General features: G+C 41.8%; 1 protein-coding gene across 2 annotated transcripts; it reads left to right on the forward strand.

The window, feature by feature from the left end:
• Positions 1-8,798: 8,798 nt before the first annotated feature.
• SNX20 (sorting nexin 20) lies at positions 8,799-16,486 on the forward strand. Of its 2 annotated transcripts, XM_041458805.1 has the most exons (5): positions 8,864-8,935; positions 10,463-10,660; positions 10,975-11,152; positions 12,863-13,014; positions 15,538-16,486. In XM_041458805.1, exons 3-5 carry the CDS (start codon positions 10,987-10,989, stop codon positions 16,204-16,206), a joined length of 987 nt encoding a protein of 328 aa, XP_041314739.1. In that variant the 5' UTR covers positions 8,864-8,935; positions 10,463-10,660; positions 10,975-10,986; the 3' UTR covers positions 16,207-16,486. The 2 variants fall into 2 exon arrangements, with proteins under 2 accessions (XP_041314740.1, XP_041314739.1); XM_041458806.1 differs by lacking the exons at positions 8,864-8,935; positions 10,463-10,660 and adding an exon at positions 8,799-8,852.
• The last annotated feature ends 279 nt before the right edge of the window (positions 16,487-16,765 follow it).

Consider the following 16,765-nt stretch of genomic DNA (forward strand, 5'->3'; position numbering starts at 1 on the left):
CTCCAAAACTTTTCTCTGATGGCATTCAAACAGCACAAAATCTATCGCTATTTCTCCTACCCTGTTTGAACCCAGTTTCAGAAGCTATTGGAAAGCAATGAAATCCAGTAGTCCTGTATTTCCCTCATCTTTTTAAACAGACAGAGTATTTAACAAAACTCAAAGAAAAGCAGTAGCTAGAGATAACCTGAAACTTGGGCAAAGCCTCATCTTTCAGTCCTAGGAAGTCAGATTCCTTGCTGCCTCGGTGAGGCCCTTGTACCATGCACAGATGTGACACGAGGGTGTCAGTGTCAGCACCACACCTCCACCCTGCTGCTGCAGCAGCTCACAGCAGTTCCCATCTGCCACCTAAGTAACATCTGAGGGGCAGGATCCAGGCAGCTCCAGACCTCGCTGAAGGAAAGGCTGATGGTCCATGCACGTGTTTCCAAGTTAAAAAATATTTTTCCTCATTTTCCTTTGATACACACAAATGTTTGTTAATTAATGAGTAACAAAAAAGTGGTGAGCATAGGACTGAAATAGTTTATGTGGAAACTGATGAAGAACATGGCAAGATTCCACCCCTCCTGCCCCCCATGGAAACATGATTAAATAGTTTTTGTAAGTCTACTCAGATGGTAAAATAAGAGTTTCATACAAGTTCTCAGTAGTTTTCTCCCTTTACTTTTTCCACACAATACGAAAAAACCCCTCTGTCTTGTTTTTCATAGCTCCATTTTATGTTCTCAAGAACATTTATGTTCTTTCAAGAGCTGACACACATCACTTTCCTTTTTTTTTTTTTGAGCCATTCCACAAAGTTTCTCAATCCCCAGGAGACCTCAAACAAATATCTCCAACATTACAGGGATCCTGATTTTTCCTACTTCATTTACACAAATAATTAATTTTAGTAAGTATGCATGGAATAATATACTAAAAGAGAAAGTCAGTTCAACAGCTTAAAAAAGATTTTTTGTAAAATAAGCTTTATCATATCTATTTTTAATAAGTATATCTTGTTTGCAAGTGCATTGCTACAACAGTACAATCTTCACATGTTTAGTAGTGAAGAATTCAGGCTGAAAACTTGTCAACAGCTGCATTTAGATTATGTAATAACTTTATGTGGTCTGTGGTCTTTCAGTCTTTCAAAGCCCTAGTCACCCACAGAAATGTTACTAAACCCACTGGCTATAGTACCAAAAGGCTTTTCTTTATTAAAGAGTTCATTATCACTATTTAAAATGCCTTCCTTTAAAAACTTATCTACAACCACTGTCCCATACAGCTTTAAAAGCCAAATACCCTTCTTTTAGAATAAATTTGTATTTTAAGAGTACAGAAAAGCTTGTTAAAAGGGCATTAAGTTTTGGCAATATATCAAAAATACATTTACATACACCACTCATTTTAGGATTATTCTTACAGCCATTTTCCACAGAATTCTGAGAGTATAGAAAAATCTTTGCAGAACAAACAGCACAGTCGAGCAGACTATGACCAGAACAAACATTAGACCACTGTTTGATTAACTTGGGAACCAAGCAACTTAATCCTTACCACAAAGGCATCACTGCACTGCACAACACACCTGCAGCTACAAGACTTGTGCAAACTCAAGAGACCTTGACCACCAACAGGGACAATTTAAGTGTCAGAGCCTGTTCAGCTGCATCCTTCTATTCCACCCACTACCTGAATTTTTTCATGCTTAAAAGACTTTGGGGAGAAACAGGAAAAACACAATTATGACTGCAACACTACATACTTCAGAAGAAAAAACATTTTATAAATTGTGAGGAGTAGGCCATAAGCTATCTGACTTCAAAGCTTCCCTAATTTCCTTTATTCCCCAGTTGTGAGTCACTGTTGTCGCTACAGAGACGTCTCATCAGAATAACAGTTTGCTCTGAAATTCAAGACCTCTGTTCCTACCCTGCAGGAGCCTTAGATGAACTATATTAAGATATTTAAACCAGCTATCAAATTTCAGAATGAACAATCGTCTGTGGCTCTGATTCAGAGTATAAAATGAAAAGGCTAAAATAAACTGTACAGTTTCTTTAAAAAACTAACACCTTAATACCAGATATAATTAAACCAGCTGAGATGCAAAGTTCTGTTCTTCAACAGCCCAAAACCAATTTTCATGGGAAGGTTAAAACTAGGAGCAAGGAAATTTAGGTGCAGGTCAATGCACAGAATTACATGTCGGCAATACAAGCCATGAGTGGAAGAAATAGAAACTGCTTCTCAAAACAGCGGTGCAACCAATGTAATACAAAGATGTCCATACCGGTAGCATGATTCCTAAAAGAAAATGCACCTGTAGTTGTGTTCGGCGTTATAAATCTGATACAAACAATGCCCGTGAGAGGAAGAACAGGGATCATTCTCAAAGGCCAGAATGCTGTGGCGTTATGAGATTTACCAATACGGCCGCTCTGCGGACAGCCCGGGCCAGCCCTCCCCAGAAACTGAAATACGTGCGCTCACATTCCGAAATTACATCGAATATCGTATTTCACCGCTTCTCCCACGGACTGTTCCATGGCAAGGCACGTCCGTGCGACCCACTAGGCTCCGTGCAAGGCTCAGCTCTGGAGAATAATGATCCTCCCCCTGGCCCAAAGCTGAGCATCTCCTCTGCTCCCCGGGCGGCTCCGCGCAGGACGGGCAAGGAAAGTCCCGAAACTCTCCCGGAGCGGCCAACGCGCTGCTCGGGGAGTGAGGCTCAAGCGGCGGAAAGGCCCAGCAGGGCCCGCCAAGAGCGGAGCCACCGCCACCCCCGGCCTACCCGGCCCCGCCGCGGGGCCCGGCTCCCCCAACTCCGCAGGGACGGCGGCGGGCCGCGGTGACCGCCCGGAGAACCGGCCGGAGTGCGGCCTGAGCAGGCGGCCGCGCCAGCCGCGCCCCTGCCCGACGGCGCCGAGCGACGTCCCGCGGCCGCGCCGGGCCCCGCTCGCTCCTCACCTCCTCCTGCCCGGCCCGGGCTGGGCCTCCCGCCCGCCCGCGTCTCCGTCCCGAGGCCTCACGCGCCCGACGCGCCGGCCCGGCCCTCTCCGCGCTGCCCCATCGCCGCGGCCGCGCAGCGAGCGCCCGCACACCCGCTCCTGCTGCCCCGGCGGGCCCGCCCTCCGCCGCGCCTGCAGCCAATCACAGCGCTCCGGCGCCACCGCTGCGCAGCGCTGTTGGAGACAAGCGCCGCCAGTCACCAGCGGATTCGGGGGTTTCCAGCGCATCGCGCTTGTATGAGCCGCAGGGCAGGGGGCGGATGGCGGAACACTCCCCCTGGAGGGCGCTGATTGGTCACGCAGGGCGGGAGGGCGGGACTTCTGGCACACCGGAGGCGCTGATTGGGTGCCGTGCGCGTGCCCCCAGCGGCGGCGCCGGTGCTGCGCGCCGGTGTTGGTGCGCGTGCCACGCTCCGCTCCCGGCCCCGCGCGGGGGCCGAGCTGCCTGAGGGCTCTGGGCGCTCTGAGGGCTGGGAGCTCCGCGGCCTTGGGTTCCACTGCTGGAGGCCGCTGCGCCCCGACCGAGCCCGCCCTGGGAAGAGACACGCCCACCTCCAGCGCCGAGTCCTGAGCCGGAGTCTCTGGTCGTTGTGCCCGCAGCACGTGCGGCGGCACAGACGCTCCTCGGGAGGCGGCAGAGACATCGCGGTGCGGTCAGGAACCTGCCCGGGCCGGGAGCACAGCTACCGGCGGGATCACGACAGGCCCTCCGTGTGCCTGGGGGCAGCCAGGAGCGGTTTCAGCCGAGGGCCGCTCCCCTGCCCGGCCCTGACCCTCCCGGGAGCTCGGCGGGGTTCCGCTCCGGCCCCGGAGCCGGCTCGCAGATGTCAGGCTTCGGTCTGGCTTCAATACCCGCTTCTGAAATATTTTTACTCCCAAGAAGTTGAAGTAATGCTACTGAATATTTCATGTAATAAAAGCCAAATGTGGTTCCTCTTTACCCGACCTACTTTTGATTGTGCCTGTCATCTGAATGCTGCGCTATTCTCTCCACTTAGCAACTTCCACTGTTCCACTTACTCTGTCTGCTGCTGTTTATAGATAGTGAGTTCTGCTTAAATTATGAATGAGAGAATGAGCTCTGGTATAGAAGGGAGTTTCTCAACAGGACAGTTAGGTTTAAAGACTCCATTCACACATTCAGCATTTTAAAAAACCCAGTTATTTTAGAGAAGATACATTTTTATTCATGTAGGATTCTAAACTAGTGCTTTAAATTTAATTTAAAAATATTTTTAAAGTTTTGCACTTTTAGAAGTGGATTTCCTACAAAGAAGCATCTTTTAAGGATACAGCATTTGATCATGTACCTGAGGAGGTTACAGTAATATTGGCATATAAATAAACACTTCCCTGGTTTCTTAGCATCTGTAGCATTCCCTTAATATATGTTTTCATGTAATTTAGTAACGTGCAGTTCAACATTAGCTAAAGGCTGTTCCCGTTATCCTGTTTCCCATAGCTCTCCAGAATCCAGAGACAGTCAGTAAGCAGATCCAGTGCAGCCCCAGATCAGGCTGGAGTGCCCATGTCTAAGCTCTGAAGCACTCTGACTCACTCACTGCCTAGGTTTTTTCTAGGAAGATGGGAAGTTTTATTTGGGGGTTTTATTTGTGTGGTATGTGTAAGATGGAAAGGACACAGACACCAGCAGGAGTTTTTTGGGAACTCCTGAGGAAACAATGAGATGTCACACTAATCATTCCCCCTAGTTCCTTAAAAGAAAAATTGCATTTCAAAGTCTCATTTCATTTTAGTTCAATAAATAACATTGAAAATATATTATACTAAGCAATATACTAAGATTTATGCCTTCCTCATTTTGCAGAAGAGCACAAAGTAACCCCGAGTCATGCTCTGCTGATCCTCAAGGTGGCTATCTACACACAGCTGCTGCAGCCTCTGCTTGTGGAGCTGCCTTTTGTGCTACTGCAAACTGCATTCACATGTCTGCTCTAAGTCCTGTTATCCCAAATTTCATTATGTTTACACATTGGGTATAAATAAATCACATGTGGAACAGGACTGTAAGTATTAGCCAAAGTACACCATAATTATATGTGAGGAGAAAAAGGGATAGACACATTATGAGTATAAATTATCAAACTGCTTGATAAGAATGACTACATTTAGTGTTCCTAATAACTCAGAACCAAATATTTAAAAATACTCTGTATTCCATGTAATTATGCACTTAACCCTCTGTGAATCCAGCAGGAAAAATGACCAACATGGCCCATTCAGAAAGCCTGTCATTCTGCAGACAGAACAGTGCTTGTGACATTAACCCAAGTTAATATCCTATTGACCCACTGGGCTTGCACACAGCTCCGTGTCACTGACAGACCACAGATGAAAGGCAGGCCAGGACTGCTGTTTACTCTAAAGCTCCCTCATACTCCTTCAGAAGTATGAAGGAGTTGTAAAGTGATAACAGGATTTTGGCAGTGTACAATGGGCCTGCTATGTCTCTTTTATGTTGAAAACCCTGTCAGTAACACCAGCACGAGACATTTGCCATTAAACAGCAAATGATTTCTTTAAACTACACTCTTGTTAAGAGAGATATGTTTTGTAATAATGAAGTATGGTAAACAAATTCCACTTCCAAATGACACAACACTGTGCAATTACATAGCATGGAAGTGAATTTTGTGCTGTGCCAGGATAGGAGTATGGTATTCATTTATCACAGCATTGCCCCAAAAGTACAGAATATTCATCAAAACAGATGATTTTTTTTCTGCTAATTCAAACATGGAAATGGTTGGTATTTATCCAGCTGCATTTAAAAAAAACAGAGAGGAAAGATTCTTGTAGAAGCATCAAAGACAATATGACTGCATTTTCTAAATATTAGTTATATGATAAAAAGGGACTTGGATAAATATGTCAGGTATTTCTGCCTGCCCTTGTTTGTTTAGGGCTTTTTGTCATTATCTACTGTTCTGATGAATGATTTAGTAAAATAAACCATGTTTAGCTAAATAGTTTGGGACTTGAGATGGCAAAACAGCACAGACTGTGAAGTTGCCTGAAGCTGCACTTCTTAGGACAGAAGGTGAAGAGTGTTTTGTAAGAGGGATATTACAGCCACATTCTTTAACAAGAATAAGACCTTGCTCTGCCTGTGATAAAATGACAATAAAATCTGCCAGAAAACTGCAGTTCATATATGACATTGATTTAGCTCCCAAATTTTCCAGCTGATACCAGCTTTGTAGTCTATGGTTACATATTGTATCTGTCAGGGTTTCTGTAATCTGTCTGATTGGGAAAATGGGAACTGCCCAGATCAGGGTATAAATCAAGGCAGAATAAAGGACACTGGGGCAGCAGTCCCTGCTGGTTCTTTAACTATCAAAAGCACACAGCCTTTCAAGAGTGGCAGGCATCCTTTACATGGCATCACAGTGCTGGCTCATCTCTTGGCTGCTCACCAAGTTTTGGCCATAAACTTTCCATCTTCCTTCTTAAAATGAGTCATTTCATCTTAAATGGATATGGAGGGCATAACTCACACGACAGCCACCTTTTATGCACTGCACTGTTATGATTTTAACCTTGCCTCACTCCTGCACTATTGCAGAGCACACATTTCCCATATCCCCTGGTAGGTGCATTGTAACACCGTGGTCTTTATGTCTGACAAAGTGCTTTCACAGAATACAAACTCTGAGTGAACCACTGCATCAGGATGCCTTTTCCATCCCTGACAATGACAGAAAATGTTTTTCCATAAAAATTTACCACAGTTTTATGAGTATTAAGGTAAATTGATGGTGTAAGTGCACTTGCCTGTCTCTCAGAATGCTTTGCTACCGTTGTGAAAATTTTCTTTTCAACTTCTTAACCTTTACATAATATTTGGAAGCATAGCTGAGAATATAGAAAGAAATATTAGTTGTGCATTCTGCTAGCAAACAACACTGTGTACTGCAGTGTGTTTTGCACGTGCTAATCAAGTAGACACTTAGGAAAGTAAAATGCTGCCAGACTTACAGCACTGGGTCCCAGTGAAGGACAAGGTGCTGTTTGGACCAAATGTGAGCTCCTCATCTGGGAGCAAGATGAGGAGTTGCAGCCTGCCAAACCTGCTGTGGATGTCACAGCTCCTGGGCGTGTGGAACACCCTCAGGAGCCAGCTGTGACCATAATAGCTGCCTCTATTGAGGCAGGCAGAAGTCTTGTGGAACACCCCGGATTGGTAAATATATTAACACATTTAATTTATTTTAATCATCCAGGTTAATTTTACTAGAACTTACTTATTCTAAAATAATTGAAAGTAGAGGTCACATTTAATAAACTGAAAAATGTACTTTTTTCTTTTCTTTTCGCTTTACCAAGAGCAGGACAATAGCACTAAACATCACAACATAATACACTGCTTTTTGGCAACACATAAATTAACTGTTTCCAAATTCAAAGCTTAGATACATCTGTAAGCTGTCAGCATGAGTGAAATACACTGAAATCCCCCTCAGTTTTTGCTCACAATTGTAACCAAACCCATAAATCTAGCTTTAAAGGAATGAGAGTAGTGCCAGGAACCCATGCCTTGTCTGCACTTAAAAGAGTTGGCTGGTATAGCTACACCTTGGAGCTGAATTGGCAAGCACAGATTTCTTTTCGGGTGTAACTTAAATCACTTTTCTCATGGAATGTGCTAAAGTGGCCGAAGGACTCTGCCAATATAACAGCATCTACTCCAGGGCTTTTGCCAGTGTGACTGTAGCTGCATGCAAGGGATTTTTCATCATTCTGACAGCTATTTGGGCAAAACTCCTACATTTAGACTAAGTCCAAGTTGAAGTTGGCATTGTTTTATGTTGCAAATAAAGCAGAAGAGAAGTATTAGCAGTTTATGGCCCTGATTTTACATTATTTTAAATTGTTCTAAAGGAATGTGTGGGGCAGCATCCATGTGGTCCTTTGGATGCTTGCCTCCTACATTTGTGCTGCATTAAAATTGCTTGGTTTTTTAGTGATTGAACTTTGGCAGAGGGGAAACTTACCTTACTAAAAAAAGATAGCCCATATTATTTACCCCAGGAATAGCTATCCTGATGGTTTAAAGCAAATTTCCAAACTGAACTCCAAAAGGAAGCATCTTGGCCAAAGGACATGTGGATTAATACATTATTCTTCTTTATCTTGTCCTCAGTTCAACAATGAATTTAAGCACATATAGGATTAATTTTAGGCACACTCCTAAGCCCATCTCAAGTTTAGTAATCACGTCAGATATGATAATGCTCCTATTTGAAATTTAATTGAGCAGATATTTGAAATTAATCTTGTGTTCTGCACAATGCAGAATCAGGATTTCTGTCAGAAGTGCAAGTTTACGCAGAGCAAGGCTGTTTGTTGTGATGCCATGTGCATTTTTTTTCCTGAACTGGATGTTAAGCCTATATTTTAAAGACATCCCAAGGGGCATTATTTTTCCGCTTAAGTACATTTTACGTATTTAGCTCTTTTCTCGCCCTAATCTCCCTTTTGCTAAGAGTGTTTTTTTGGTTTCTCTGCCCATGCAGGGTAGTTTGCATGGGCTGTGTTGGCCGTGTCGCTTGCTGTTGAGGTCTCCGGGGTGCCCGGGGGCGCAGGCTCGGAGCCCCGCAGCCCCGGAGCGGGGCGGCCCCGGCGGGGGAGGCACCAGAGGCTTCGTGCGCAATCGGGCCAATGGCACGGGGAAGTGTCATTTCATCGAGCCTTCTTCCTTCCTTTTTGTAAGACACGGAATGTGCCCGCTCGAAGAAGGCACAGACATCTTTTTGCGCGCTCTGCAAAGGCCAGGCGTGCCTCGCTCACTGTGTGCCACCGGCGAAGGAACTCCGCGGTTTCCAGGTGGGTGCTCCGGGCGCTCCGGGGTTCGTGCTGCTTAAAACACTGCGGGAGCTGCAGCAGCACTTACCCCGACGCGGAACAGGGTGAGTGTCTGCTCTAGATAACATCCTGTAATGTATTGCAGGAGGCTTTTGTTTTTGTTTTTTCTTTTTTTTTTTTTTTTTTTTTTTTTTTTTTTTTTTTTTTTTTTTTTTTTTTGGTTTAAATACGGAAAAATAAGTAGTAGCTTAGCTAAAAGAGCTTGCCGTGAGTTTTAGCTGTGAAAATGAAACTGTTTGCATGAAGTGCAGTTAGTATTTAAGGTACATATATTCAAGGTAGAAAACTTGTGTGTCATAACACCCACTTCTGCATTCTTCTGTTTACAGGTGTGTTATGTATCCTGGTAAACAATGTTTTCAACCAGTACATAGAATTAAATAAATATATATATATGTATGTATGTGTACATGTATATATACACATATATACTCATATATATATTTATGAATATAAAACTATGCACTTACAAAGGTTTTTTTCAATGTAAACACAATTTTTCTTATAAAGTTATCGCAACTCATATCCAAGAAAAAAGTTGTCATTTAAAGCTGTTTGGCCTTTGTCAGATTCCTCATTTAATCTACTATATATGTTCTTGTAATATATACTCTTTTGTGATTTTCAAAAGACTGAGCAGTTAAACAATAAGAAAGTGGCTATTCTTCATGTTCAAAAAGCAAATCATAAGGAGGACTGAAGAGCAGTAAGAACTTTCACTCCAAGAATAAGAGCTTCCATGATGCTTTCATTAAGGAGGATGACAACATCTGTACACTTACTTGTGCAAGCCAGCCAAAGGATAGGTTTCTGTTAGAGGAAAGTGGTTTGCACTTCCATTATTTCCAGTGAGGAAAGTAATTTCTTTTCTTTTTATAGCCTTGCAACTTGCCAGAAATCAATAGGTCTGCTGAAGGAGTTTCCTCACCTCCATATCCAGCATTGCATAACTGTGTGGTAGACGAGTAGAGGCAAAATGATGTGTGGCAGCAACCCTCCTAAAACCTCCCATTGCTTAATAACTACTGCTTGGGCATTATTTCAGCAGAGCTTCTTGGTTTTCACTTGTTGGCTGAACTGCGAGCAACACTTTGCTCATGCTGAGGGAACACGGCACCTTGGCAAAGTTGTTAGGATGTTCTTAGAACTTTTTCAACTTCTCGTGTAACACAGTGGTGCAACAGGCAGGTTTTGTTTGTTCGTTTAAAAAAACCCCAACAAATCAAAGAACATCCTTAAATGTGGAGATATTTAAGCAGCAGAATGGCCAGCATGGTCTGTGGAGTAGGAGTATATTGTGTAAAGCATTTTGTCAGTACATGGCAAAACAGTGGTCCTACCAGAACAGATCTAAAGTAGCACAGTATATCTAGGGTAAAAGAACAAGTAAAAGGAGAATACTTCCTGTCTAATAATAAGAAAATTCAGATCTCCTTCCATCAAGCCATTGTCAAAGTCAGTTGTTTTGTTTTCACCATACAGAGACAAGTCTCTGGAGGGAACCTAAAACTGTGAAATATGATAAAAACTTTCTATTATTTTAGACATTTTCACCCTATTTTGTCCTACAGGTTGTGATTAAGAACAGACAATAAGTTTTTGAGTCCTGAGAACAATAAATTTTAGCAGTGTAAGAGAACCAGGCTGCTGGTTATACTAATTATCTCAAAGATTTTTGGTTCATCTGAGTTCATACTTGCAAGCCTGAGGGCAAAATACAAGGAGGAAGAAATCTGCCCACACTGAAGTTCATGATAAAATTCTCATAGGTAAGAACTGAGTTCTCCATCTAATCTTATTCAACATAACTTCTTATGGTTTTCTTATTTGATTTTAAGCTGACAGAAAAATATCCAAACACTTTCACTGGTAAGAGTAATAGGCATGGTTCTTGCTATGTAGATATTTCTATTTATTACTTTAGTTTTTATGAAGTTGCACTGATACAAGTTCACAGAGAACATAGAATGAAAGATGAATGAATAGAATGAAAACAACAGAATGAATAATACAAGAAAATTGCCAAAGTGGATCCCCTAAAGGTGTGGTACTAAGAAATGTCATGGGGTTTGTAATCTTTCAGTGGTAGCAAGCAATGGACCAAGATTCACACTGCACAGCAGAAAGGGAACTGTTGGAAGCTGTAAGCAGAATTACTACATCTTCTACCACAAGTCCGTCTGATAAAGAAGAAAATCAACCCAAAGCTGAAATTTCATGTGAAGTGAGAAAAGAAGACCCAGAAAAGGATGAGACACAAGGTTGATGCTATCCTTTAATTTTATTTTTCATCTAGCTGTTTATGGAGTTAATATTTTGTATCGAAAACTTTGCTTATTTATCGCAGCAGTGGTTCAAAGCTGTACTGCCATACTCCACTGAAAAAAGCCTTGAGTGCACTTGTAGTAATAATGTAGCAGTGGTGGAACCGATGCTCACCCTGGTGTGTGTATACACACACAGATGTTTCCTTTCAAATGCCTCCTGCCTGAAATGTATTTAATTTACACACCAGCACCAGAGAGCTGGTCTTGGGAGGGCACTTTCTGTGCATCGCCAGTCTGAGCTCCTTGGCAATATCAGCAAGGACACCAAACTGAGGCTAATCTCAAGCAGGCAGCTCTCACATGCCTTTAAAGAGGCAGCACTGAACGTTCACCGTGCCTAAGATTACTCTTATCTGTTATTAAATAAAATGTTATGTATAACCTTAAATGTATATAATCTCATCAAGATTTTAAATCTGGAAGGATGTCATGAAAACCACCTCTCCTAGGAAATAGATGCTTTGAGCCAAACCCCCAAGGCCTTGATAATTGAAATTGTATGGTCAAATGATTAAGAACATGTAAAAGGGAGGCCACTGAAAGAGTACTGTGGTGCCTTTACAAGTCTGTTTCTTCATCAGGCTGTTCTCCTACCCTTCAGTTGTGCTCCTTCACCTCCATTGGCTCCATACACTGTAGACTGACTTCAGCTGACTGCCTTGACAAAGACATCCTTGATTAGAAACTGGGACCAGTGTGCACACTGAGATACAAATATTCCATTTATTTTATCCACTTATCTAGCCTATATGGCACCTGATGAAACCTATTGTCAGTAGATTTCAAAGACAGAGAAATTTTTTAAATTTTACATCAAATTCTCCTTTAAGCAAACTCTCCAACCAGCTGTCCCATATTTTTTGTATGTGCACAAATATATATATATGTGTGTGTGTGTGTATGTGACTGTGGGAAGAGAGAGACGGGAAAGGAGGGAGGTATATAAAAATATATATATTATATATGTAAAAAATTTATAGATTATATATGTATATGTATATATGTGTATATATAGGTGTATGTGTATATATATATAAAACATATATATATAGCTGAACTCTGCCATCAGTTCAGCTACAGAAAAAAAAAAAAAAAGAGAATGTGGGAAATCCTCCTTCAGCTGAGCTGGTTATCCAACTTTGAGCTTAGGAGATTCATGTTTTCTCAGCTTTCTCCTATTACTGCACAAACCCCATATTTGAGTAGGGTCAGTTTGTTGAAAATATGTTTGAATTTGCAGCTGCATTGTATTATCTCATCCATTTAGCAACAAAGAACCCTGGAGAAACATCTGTCTCAAAAGACTCGGTCAGTGTTTCTTAGGGCTCCTTCTGGGACGATGAAGAAAATCTCCTGCTCAGATTGTGCCCTAGGTTACAACCTTGACATACAATATTTCATGGCAGCAGGTTCTCTACAATTTTGTATTCTGCAGGTGATAGTTTTCTTTCAAAATGTCAGACCCTAATAGCTTTCCTCAAAGCATCTGTTCCTGTCAGCAGTGAAATCACTTATTTTATCAGTCTTTAGGTCATGCTGTTACAGCAACAGAATATCTAGACTGTCCTTTCACAATAAATACATAAGAATTTTCTTTCCAAATGCAAAGAATATAATCTGAAATACTAAATATATTGATTTTAGATTCCAGTGCAACCCTAAGTCCCAACTCTTCGATGACCACTAAGGAGCTTCAGGAATACTGGAGGAATGAGAAACGCCAGTGCAAACAAATCAAACTCCTTTTTGAAATCCCATCGACCAGAACTGTAGAGCACCACTTATCTAAATACGTGGTAAGCTAAGAAATGAATATGTAAGAAGATCATTAATTTTTATTCACTCTGCAGGGGTCTGCACAGCACACAGCAGGCCTCACTACATGAAAGCCTCAGCAAGGGCCAAGTTTTGCAAGCCAGGATCACACTGAATAGAACCTGTTCTCACTGATTGCATGGGCCTGCCTGGTGGAATCTGCATCTTAAAAAACCCTCTGACAGTCAGTTCACAAAATCTGCTGCAGTGGAAAAGTGTTATCAAATAAATTAGTATCTTGAGTATCCTTAAAACACAGAGTTTTGTCAACATTAAGGAAATTCACACAAATATAAAAATATCTGTATATTTACACTTCCACTGAGGTAGCCAGCTGTAGCAGCTGCAGTGAATTTGTGTAACTTCCACATCAGAGGTTTCTCTTAACACAAGTGCAGAATTCTTTGATGTTGACAAAGTCTAAGACATCCTCCAGCTAGATCACTTGGGATTGTTCCCCTTCCCTACTTGGAGCTCCCTTAGGTGGCATGTTTCTGTCATATTTTTAAGATGAAACATGAGTATGAGGAGTGGGAACAACCAAGTAGGTTGGATTTTTGTATCTTTCCCCCAGTACTGACTGTACAAAGCTTTTATTTCTGATTCTGCCCCTGGCCTTCAGAAGGACTGATCTAGACTGAGTGCCTTTTAGTACTCCTGTGAAATTCAGATAGAGATGATTTCCTTGTTTGCTACAGTCTGTGAGATCTGTAGATGAAAAATGCCAAGAATCAGCATTGCTGATACTGGGTGATCCGGTTTGGTAGAATTTGAAACACATAAATGTTTTGGAGACTGTCCTTACATCTTGTTGCATACTGGACACACCTACTTAGTTGCTGCTTTTCTTGCATACACCCCTGAATATTCAGCTTCTGAATAGCTAGAAATTGATTTTGTGCAACTGCATGAGAGCAAGAGTATCATTCAGCATGTGTGCAAATAAACTTAGTCATAAGTCACAAGCCTAGGCAAAAAGATTTACATTACAACAAAACTGAGCCAATTTGAATGACAGTCTAATTAAGTGCTACTTCTTACCTTTTTCATGCACGCTCCACAAATAAAAAAGCAAGTACTTGTAAATTATTCACTTAGCTGCCCTTGATAAAATGATAGCTTTAAAAAAAATGCTCTTATGATTGTTTTAGAATGCATCAGGCATATATACACTTTTCAGCAGGGAGCAGGACAAAGTATAGGAAAATGTCACAGTGCTTACAAATGAAAAGAGATCAGAGAAGTCAGCTCAAATTTAGAAGCCTTTCAAGAAGTGCCTGTAAAGATCATTTACAAAGATTAAAAGAGAGAATTTCTCTTTAAGGAAAAACAAGGAAGAGAATCAGACAGGCATAGAGCGAGTGCTGGTTTGCAGCCTTCAACAGCAGCAGAGAAAATAACTGGCATGAGCAAAACCCCTCCAGCTCCTGTGTAAATTAATGGGCACAGGGTGAAGTTGGAAGTGAACATGGTCATCATCCAGGAGGTCAGCAGTCTGTGTCCTTAGCTGGTGTCTGGTGACACAGTTAAACTGAGCCCTGTGGAGCTACCATGGTTTACACACGTTAGGGATTGGCCCTTCCTCAGCATCACTGTGCTTGGATCAGAACCAGAAGAGATTATTTGGACAACACAGCACAGAATTTTGCAGCTATTTGCCCAATACCACATTTATTATGGTCTTTTTGGGGCTAGTGAAGAGCTGAGGAAGATGTGCTCTTGAGTACTGTTAAGTGGGGCAGCACAGCTGTTAGCTGCTAGTGAAGGGCTTTGGATAGCAGATTGCTGTAGAAATGTTACTTTTTTGGTATTATTTAAATGTGAATTTAGTTTGAATACAGGATAATGATTTAGAAGAGAGAAAAGTATTTGGAGTTGCTCCATCTTATTATTGCACACACCAGATATATTGCCAAATACTCCCTCTTCCTTCACAGCATTACTAACACCCCAAATCCCTAGGAATGTCTTATACAAAGGGCATTTCTGAATATTATGACTGATGTAAAATAGATTACATTCAATATTAAGTCTGGGAAATCCATTTAGTTCACTGTAGATGATTGATTACAGCAGCCATGGCTGTTATAAACAAAGTACAGAAATGCTTTGTGAGTGTTTTCATGTGCTTCAGTCTGCTGCTAGTTTGCTTTCCCAGCACCTTGCAGGATGGGATCTATTAGCGCTCTCTTTATGTACAACTTACTTACGTGCTAAGCCTAAGCCTGGTGACAGAAGTACAGAACAGCAGGAGGTGGGAATTTTTAGTTTGATGGCTGCAGATCTTTCAGGTCTACACTGAGCATGCACTGTAATCCCAGGCAGTAACTGATTTAGCAGCACTGCCATAGGAGTACATGAGATTACACACAGAAAATTGGTGCAGGAGTGTTTCAGCCAGAGGACTGAACAAGCACAAAGTCTGCTTTGCAGACAAAATCTGACTGCACTGGGGCTAGAATGGTCCCTTCTCATGCTTATTTTTTCTCTTTGATTGTGTTTAGATGTATAAAATCATCATTTTGCAAACAGGGAGTTTTGACAGCAACAAGTCTGTAATTGAGCGGCGTTATTCAGATTTTGAAAAACTGCACAGAAAACTGCTGGAAGAATTTAGCGAAGAACTGGAAGATGTAACCTTTCCCAAAAAAGCTCTAACAGGAAACTTCACAGAAGAAATAATCAATGAAAGAAAATTAGCCTTCAAGGACTACCTGAGACTCCTATATTCTATGAAATACATCAGAAGATCAAAAAAATTTATTGATTTTTTAACAAGGCCGGAGCTTCAGGAAGCATATGGTTGCCTGCGGGGTGGCCAGTACACCAAAGCTTTGGAAATCCTTTTAGAAGTCATTGGGCTGCAGGAAAGGCTGACGAGAGGGAACCCTGTTGCAATTGTCCCTACTCTCTGTGCCATCGTGGTGTGCCACAAGGACCTGGAAAACCCAGCAAGTGCCTTTGAATTTGCAGAAAAAGCTCTGTCACGCCTTTGTGTGCATACCAGCCACAGGTATTATGTGCCACTGTTAGAAACAATGATCACTCTGGCATATGAGCTTGGCAAGGATTTTCTGTCTTTGCAAGAAAAACTGGAAGAATGGAAGACAAAGAAAGATCCCATACGGGTTTTTACCCTGAAAGAACTCGCAGTTCGGGAGTATGTACGGTGAACATAAGAAAAATTTAATGAAAGAGCAAACTCTTGAAAGAATGGGAACTGGAAATTACCTGATTGTGTTGCATAACATTGTTTTAATAGGAAAAAAATTAAATATCCTCTATGTTCAAAGGGACATTAACATCTATGTTGGAATATATTACATCTACTGTACAGATATGAGGAGTTCCCGAGGAGCACTTTAAGGTTTCTTGAAGGAAAAGTGCAAGAAAAGAATAATTTATGATTTGGTTATTTTGAACATAGCTTGTTTCGTGTGAAAAGTCAGAATAAGAAAATACAATTAATAAAGTACTTGAAAATCTACAGAATCAGAGTCATTACTTGTTCATGCGGAAACTACTTACTTCCTTTCAGGAAGAAAAATATCTTCTCAGTAGATGCAATCTGAAGGCTACATCCTCAGACACTGAATGTAGTTTTTTGTTCCTCCAGCTGGGACCTGGTCAAATGGCGCTTTGCCATTTCTGAGGATGATGGGGTTGGTCCTGTTCCCACTGAATTCAGCTGCTGTGGGCAGGAAGATGGGGAAGGTTTACAATCAACTTGGG

This window comes from Pyrgilauda ruficollis, unplaced genomic scaffold (genome assembly GCF_017590135.1).
Source record: "Pyrgilauda ruficollis isolate IOZ18807 unplaced genomic scaffold, ASM1759013v1 scaffold13, whole genome shotgun sequence".
NCBI lineage: Eukaryota > Metazoa > Chordata > Aves > Passeriformes > Passeridae > Pyrgilauda > Pyrgilauda ruficollis.